The sequence below is a fragment of the Rhinoraja longicauda genome, chromosome 6 (assembly GCF_053455715.1).
Source record: "Rhinoraja longicauda isolate Sanriku21f chromosome 6, sRhiLon1.1, whole genome shotgun sequence".
In the NCBI taxonomy this organism is placed as follows: Eukaryota; Metazoa; Chordata; class Chondrichthyes; order Rajiformes; family Arhynchobatidae; genus Rhinoraja; species Rhinoraja longicauda.
The window spans coordinates 66,370,726-66,378,652 of record NC_135958.1 but is presented as its reverse complement, the minus strand read 5'-3'; the positions used below and the strand labels follow the sequence as shown (position 1 = coordinate 66,378,652).

Sequence of the window (7,927 nt, the reverse complement as noted above, 5' to 3'; positions counted from 1 at the left end):
GTGACCATCGGCCTCACCACAACCAGGAGCCTGCCTTCCTCAGGCACCCACACTGGTGACCATCGGCCTGCCACCTCCCTCTGAAGCATGAATGGCCTGTCTCCGCGCTGTATCCCTAAAGTCTAAAGGTCAGACCATAGAGATTGACAATGGGCTGAATAGACATGAGAAAAATCTAAGCTGCATGTTCAACAACAGTTTTATTCATCAAATACAAGTTCTTATCTCAAATACAAACCGCTTTGCATTACTTGGCATATTTGTCCATCGTGTTCTACCATCCACCTCTCTGACCATCCAGCAGTGAATAGTTTCCCTGCAGTTTGGCCGGAGCTGGATCACAGAGTGCAGGCGCTGAAATGCGGGCCTATCCCTGGGTGTGAGGACAAGCGTCAACAAGGTGATGTGGAACCCGTGGCAAAGGTGGTCGAGGCAGGCACAGGCATCTGGGATCAAACGATTCGCTTGAAGAGTATGAGAGATGTATGGGGTATATGTGCACTGATGAGATGGGGGTGGGTAAACGAGGAGGAAGAATTTGCTGTATTGATTAACGAGAACATCATGGCAGTCGCCCGAGGTAACGTTACTGACGGGTTGTCCAGTGAGGCTATATGGATGGAGCTGAGAAATAAAAAGGGGATGATCACCTTGTTGGGAAGGTACCATCGTCCCCCAAGCAGTCAATGAGAATTAGACAAACAAATATGCTCCGAGATTACGGACAGCTGCAAGACATATAGGATTGTCATAGGGGATTGTAATTTGCCTTATGTAGACTGGAACTGCCAAATGCTCAGATGGGGTGGAATTTGTCAAATGTGTGCTGGAAGTTTTCATCACACAATATGTGGAAGGCCTACAAGGGAGAGGGCAATGCCTGATTAACTCTTGCAAAAATAGGAAGGGCGTGACTGAAGTATTGATGGGCAAACCTTTCATGGCCAGCAACCACAGTTCCATTAGCTTTAAAACAGTTATGCATAAAGTCAGGGCTGGTCCACAAGTTAAAGTTCTGAAATGGAGCAAGGCCAACTTTGATGGTATTTAGGCAGGAACTCCCTAAAACTGTTTGGAGTAGGTTGTTTTGTAGGCAAATGGACATACAGAAAGTGAGATGGCTTTAAAAGTGTGATAGTGGGAGATGAAGGAATGCATGTTCCTGTTACAGTGGAGGGCAAGGTAGGTGGAGTAAGGAACCCTAGAGGGCGAGGTGTCATGGGGGGGGGGGGGGGGGGGAGGGGATGAGGGCTTTTTCCGGGGGAGAATAAGAATGGGGGGTTGGTGGGAATTCACTGAGGCGGTTCTACCTACATAAAATATCCTGTTCACATACTATTTGGCAACAAGCAAACGACCCCAAGCTTTGACTAAAGGTGGGATGTCATTTCAGGGGAGCGTCTGAGTTGTACTTCAGGATGTGAGGTAGATCTCCAAGAGGTTGGCAGCTGAGTGCATCCTGTAAAAGATTCCCAGGGGCAGGCCCGTGTTGACGATTGCGGCCCACATCTGGAAGCCGTAGAACTTCTCCTCAATGCCATTAGCAAAGTGTGGCCGAGCACCAAATGCAGACACAGCCCAAAACTGCGGAAGGAAAAGCAAGAGTTCACAACCTCCATCATCTCTTTGGGAAACAAACTCACCGAAGGCCAATTCCCAAATGAAAGCCACTGCTACTGACCCCTTTGAATCTCATGTAACACCTCACACTGTCACTAATCACTCCATCCCCACAGGTCATGGACTCCTGGGATAGGGCAGCTGACAGGGTGACAGGACTTCCGAAACAACAGTGCGAATTAATGTTGCTCCTGTAAAGGAGGAAAATGTCTCACGGTGGTTCAGAGGATGGAATCCATCACTCCAATTGGCTGAGCAAATGAAGGAGACATTGGAATAGTTGACCAAAGGATTGATCAAGGGGTAGGTTTTAAAGGAGAGAAAGAAGAAAAAAGGTTGGAGAGATTTCTGGAGGGAATTGGGGCATTTTGGGGACTAGAAGATGCTCCAATGGTGGTCGAAGTGAGGTCGAGGCAGTTGACGTACAGGCAGCTCAACGACAGGACAGGAGAGGAGGGGGGAGGGATGATTATCGTGAATAGGGCATGACCAAGAGACGGGCCTCAGGTGGTGAGGCCACGTTGCTATTAAGACTGAAGCCACGGTTAGAGAGTTTGGGAGCACAGGGTGTGGATGGGGTGGTTAGTGAGAAACAGAGCACATCTGCCTTCTCAATGTTGACTGATTCCTTTCAGTATTTCACGGTGTTCTGGTCTCTGAAGCCAGTGGCACTTGCAGGATTGTTGAGAGCGAGATAGGAAAGGAGTGCCAGGTAGCGTGGGAGTGGCCACCTTGGGAGGGGCCAAGTGAGAAGGGCGGTGCAGTCAAAGTGCTGCCGTTGAGGCCAAAGTGCGGGTGTTGGTGAGAGTTGTGACTGGGGAGGGGTGTTTTTTCCCCTTTCTTCGTAGAAGGGACGGGGATAAGGGATATGGAATCCAGGGCAGCGGGTAAATACAGAAGTGGAAACAATTACGACTTTCAAAAAACATTTGGACATTTCTATGCATATAGATAGGAAGGGTTTAGAGGGATGTGGACCAAACGCGAGTCCAGTATACCACCTTGGTCGACATGTACAAGGTGGGCCAAAGGCAGACAGGTATTTGCATTGCTGTGTAGTACCATGATACTGACTCCTGCAGGATTTGCCGTGGAATGAACGGTGTGTGCAAAATGTTGTAGACTAATTGGCTTGGTATATTTGTAAACTATTCCTAGTGTGCGTAGAATAGTGTTACTGTGCGGGGATCACTGGTCGGCACCATTCGGTTAGCCAAGAGCTCAGTTTCCTCGCTGTATCTCTAAACTAACTAAAATAAGAAATGTCGGCACACTGTACCATTCATTGCCAATCCAAAGAAGACCGTAAAGCCCTGCCATACTTTCTTCCTCTGCTTATTCCTCTGTCTAAATTTCTCCATGCAATTTAACATACTCTGTGTTTCTCTTCACATAAATGTGCACCGAGCCACACTTTCATTACCTGCACACAAGTGCCTGCACGGAATCATGTTTATTAATCTCTGACTGCCTGTCTCAATTATTATGCAGATATCAGTGCCGCAGATCACCAGAGCTTTTTCCCCCAGCGTTAAAAGCCTTGAAGCCAAATGGAAGTTTATAAAACGTGTCTTGAGTAAACAGTGGATCAATAGCAATAAGAAGTGGGAATTGAATCTCTATTACATTTGCAGCTTCTTGCAGTCCACTTAAAAGCAAAAGTTAACCCATAAAAATATGCCTTGTTAAAACCAAAACATAAATACCGCTATTAGAATGGTGAAATGATAATAGAAAGAGAGACTGTACTTGTATTTAGACCCATAAGTGCATTGAATTAAGAAAGGTTTTACAGCATCCGTGCATTTTGCACTTAACCAGGTTTTCCCGTGAACATTTAACTAAGTGGACAATATGGTGGGCATTCTGGGCCTGCTGTTTAAGTTAGTGTTCCTTACAAATCTGAAGATATGCAATTTAACATCTTGGAATTCATAACTACAGTGATTCGATAGGATCTTCTTGAGGAATCAATCAGTGAGGCTATAGGGGTAGAAGTTAGAAACAGGAAGAGAACGATGGCAGGCAAGGTGAAGTCCTGAGATTCTACAGGTATATGAAGAGTAAAATGGTGGCAAGGAAAATAATAGTCACTTTAAAGATCAGTTTGGCTTTCTTTGTGTCAAACCATATGAGATGGGACAGATATTAAATGGATATCTCCCATCCATTTTTACTGAGGAAAAGATTATGGAAGTTAAGGAATTGAGACATAAGAGGTGTGATGTCTGAGATCATATAGATTACCAAAGAGGATGTATTGGCAGTTTTAAAGCACATTAAGATGCATGAGTGAGTCCCCAGAGCCTGAACGTACGTATATCCTTCATATTTAGCCACAGGTGAAGTACCAGAAAAGTGGAGGGTGGCTGATGTTGTACCGTTCTTTAAGAAAGTCGGCATGAACAAGCAAGGGAACTTCAGGCTGGTGAGCCTGACATCAGTGGTGGAAAAATTGTTGGAGGGGATTCTTAGGGACCAGGTCTACTAGCAATTGGACAGACATGGGCTGACTAGGGATAGTCAGCATGTCTGTGTGCGTGGGAAACATAAAATTCTTAAGGGATTGGACAGGCTAGATGCAGGAAAAATGTTCCCGATGTTGGGGGTGTCCAGAACCAGGGGTCACAGTTTAAGAATAAGGGGTAGGGCATTGAGGACTGAGATGAGGAGAAACTATTTCACCGAGAGAGTTGTGAATCTGTGGAATTCTCTGCCACAGAAGGCAGTGGAGGCCAATTCACTGGATGCTTTCAGGAGGGAGTTAGATATAGCTCTTAGCACTAACAGAATCAAGGGATATGGGGAGAAAGCAGTAACGGGGTACTGATTTAGAATGATCAGCCATGATCATATTGAATGGCGGTGCTGGATCGAAGGGTCGAATGGCCTACTCCTGCACCTACTTTCTATGTTTCGAAGTTTAGCAAGTTGGTCACATCGCAGATATGGAACAGAGAGAGGATGGAAGGGCAGTCAGTACAGGCAGGGTGCGGGGAGTCCTTTTGGTCATTCCCCTTTCAAACAGGGGTATGGTGTTGGATCCTGTTGGCCGCTTGGCCTCTCAGAGGATAGTGGTGGAGCAGCCACATTATTCTGAAGATGGAGGGAGAATCATCAGCACAGTAGGAGGACAGGACAGATGAATGTGTGGCTGGGGAGCTGGTGCAGGACAGAGGGTTTGAGGCACTTGGGTAACTAGGACCATTTCTAGGCTCGGTGGGACTTGCACAAGAAGGATGGAGATTAATATCCTTGCAGGCTGGGTAGCTCACAGTACTCGGGCAGGTTTGGTCTAATTTGGCCTGGGTTGGGCAATTCGGTTGCAGTGCGGCAGGTGGGGAGGTGGAGAGGATGAAAAGTGCAGTGGGCAGAGCAGACAGAGGCAGATGAGGGAGCGGGGACACTGACAGACTCGATACATTTACTGTAATGCAAGGATACTCATGGGTCAGTCAGATGAGCTGAGAGCGCGGACCAGCACCTGGCGTTATTAATATTACTGCAATCACTGAAACGTGGTTGAACGAACCTCAATGTTCTAGCAGGGGAAGGAAGTTTTTTGGGGTTGCCCCCAGTCAGTGGAACTTCCACAACTTACAAGGATGTTGCAGAGCAGCAGAAACGAGGAGACCTCCTTCAGCAACCGGCGGCGGGCGCCCGGCGGAGGGTGTGGACGCTGCCGGCTCTCGGGGCTGCTGGCGGCGACGGTCCCCGGGACATTGACACCGCCCGCCGGGTCCCGGGGAGTCGGGGATGATGTCCTCGAGAGGGAAGCTCCAGGCGCAGTCTGTGGGGAGGGGTGGGTGGTGGGAGGGACAGGGAGAGGGAGAGGGGGTCCGGCATCCAGCGCTGCTCCAGGGGAGGGATGGGAGGCAGGGGCGGGAGGGACAGGGAGAGGGACAGGGGGGTCCCGCATCCAGCGCCGCCGGCCAGCGCAGAGCCCCGAGGATGAAGAGGTTCTGGAGCGAGTGCTGGGCGACGCTCAGCAGCGAGTAGACGAGGCTGAGATGGTGCAACGACCCAGGCCGCCGGCTCCACACCACCGCCACCAGGCTGAAGGAGCAGGTGAGCAGCGGGCCCGTGGTCGCCCCCAGCAGTAGCCCCTGGTCCAGACTCCCAGCTGGGCCCCGGCAGTGGGAGCCAGTGGGGGCCGGTCCCCGCCAGTGGGAGCCAGTGCCCGCTGGGCCCCGCCAGTGGGGGCCAGTGGGGGCCGGTCCCCGCCAGTGGGAGCCAGTGCCCGCTGGGCCCCGCCAGTGGGGGCCGGTCCCCGCCAGTGGGAGCCAGTGCCCGCTGGGCCCCGCCAGTGGGGGCCAGTGGGGGCCGGTCCCCGCCAGTGGGAGCCAGTGCCCGCTGGGCCCCGCACAGCCGCCCAGCCCAGCACACAGGCGGCGGACATGAGGGCGAGGGCCGCGCTGTGGAAGGTGTAGTGGGTGAGCAGGGCCCGGCTCCTCGTCCTCGCCTCCTTCACTTCCACCTGATACACGATGGAGACCACCAGACCCCCCAGGAGCAGGGCCGCCCCCAACACCAGACCCGGGCCCGGACCCGCGCTGCCCCGGGCCGGCTCCAGCTCCTCGGCCGCCGCCCGCCCACAGCCCGCCGCTCGACCCACGTTCCTCCACATCACGAAGCACAGCGCGGAGCACAGCAAGCTGTACTCAATGTTGAAAGGGTACAAGTAGGGAGAGGCGGCCTGGAGGACGCGGCAGACACGGGTACAGCACACACAGCCATCGCCGGCAGCACCTGCGGGGGAACAACACAGTCCCGTCAGTGCCCGAGCCCGCCCCTGCCCCTGCCTCATCCCCTGCCCCATCCCCTGCTCCATCCCCTGCCCCATCCCCTGCCCCTCCTGCCCCTGCCCCATCCCCTGCCCCATCCCCCTGCCCCATCCCCATCCCCTGCCCCATCCCCATCCCCTGCCCCATCCCCTGCCCCATCCCCTGCCCCATCCCCATCCCCTGCCCCATCCCCATCCCCTGCCCCATCCCCTGCCCCATCCCCTGCCCCATCCCCATCCCCATCCCTTGCCCCATCCCCTGCCATATCCCCTGCCCCATCCCCTGCCCCATCCCCTGCCCCATCCCCTGCCCCATCCCCTGCCCCATCCCCATCCCCTGCCCCATCCCCATCCCCTGCCCCTGCCCCATCCCCTGCCCCATCCCCTGCCACATCCCCATCCCCATCCCCTGCCCCATCCCCTGCCCCACCCCCTGCCCCATCCCCATCCCCTGCCCCATCCCCTGCCCCATCCCCTGCCCCATCCCCATCCCCTGCCCCATCCCCATCCCCTGCCCCATCCCCTGCCCCATCCCCATCCCCTGCCCCATCCCCATCCCCATCCCTTGCCCCATCCCCTGCCATATCCCCTGCCCCATCCCCTGCCCCATCCCCTGCCCCATCCCCATCCCCATCCCCTGCCCCATCCCCATCCCCTGCCCCATCCCCATCCCCTGCCCCTGCCCCATCCCCTGCCCCATCCCCTGCCCCATCCCCATCCCCATCCCCTGCCCCATCCCCATCCCCTGCCCCATCCCCATCCCCTGCCCCTGCCCATCCCCTGCCCCATCCCCTGCCCCATCCCCATCCCCATCCCCTGCCCCTGCCCCATCCCCTGCCCCATCCCCATCCCCATCCCCTGCCCTCATCCCCATCCCCTGCCCCATCCCCTGCCCCATCCCCTGCCCCATCCCCATCCCCTGCCCCATCCCCATCCCCTGCCCCATCCCCATCCCCATCCCCTGCCCCATCCCCTGCCCCATCCCCATCCCCTGCCCCATCCCCATCCCCTGCCCCATCCCCTGCCCCATCCCCATCCTCATCCCCATCCCCTGCCCCATCCCCATCCCCATCCCCATCCCCTGCCCCATCCTCATCCCCATCCCCATCCCCATCCCCATCCCCTGCCCCATCCCCATCCCCATCCCCATCCCCTGCCCCATCCCCATCCCCATCCCCTGCCCCATCCCCATCCCCATCCCCTGCCCCATCCCCATCCCCATCCCCATCCCCAACCCCTGCCCCATCCCCTGCCCCATCCCCATCCCCTGCCCCATCCCCATCCCCATCCCCATCCCCATCCCCATCCCCATCCCCTGCCCCATCCCCATCCCCATCCCCATCCCCATCCCCATCCCCATCCCCATCCCCTGCCCCTGCCCCATCCCCATCCCCTGCCCCATCCCCATCCCCTGCCCCATCCCCATCCCCATCCCCTGCCCCATCCCCATCCCCATTCCCTGCCCCATCCCCATCCCCTGCCCCATCCCCATCCCCATCCCCATCCCCTGCCCCTGCCCCATCC

The 7,927-nt window shown here is 55.4% G+C and overlaps 1 protein-coding gene across 1 annotated transcript in view; it reads right to left on the bottom strand.

The window, feature by feature from the left end:
* Window positions 1–1,413: 1,413 nt before the first annotated feature.
* The window catches only part of LOC144594741 (proton channel OTOP2-like), a 21,143-nt gene continuing 14,629 nt past the window's right edge, over window positions 1,414–7,927 (bottom strand). The window contains exons 6-9 of the mRNA XM_078401584.1: window positions 5,785–6,369; window positions 5,538–5,743; window positions 5,222–5,410; window positions 1,414–1,584 (exon numbers count right to left, since the gene is read on the bottom strand). Coding sequence (XP_078257710.1) covers window positions 1,414–1,584; window positions 5,222–5,410; window positions 5,538–5,743; window positions 5,785–6,369 — 1,151 coding nt within the window. The remainder of the gene's footprint in view (window positions 1,585–5,221; window positions 5,411–5,537; window positions 5,744–5,784; window positions 6,370–7,927) is intronic.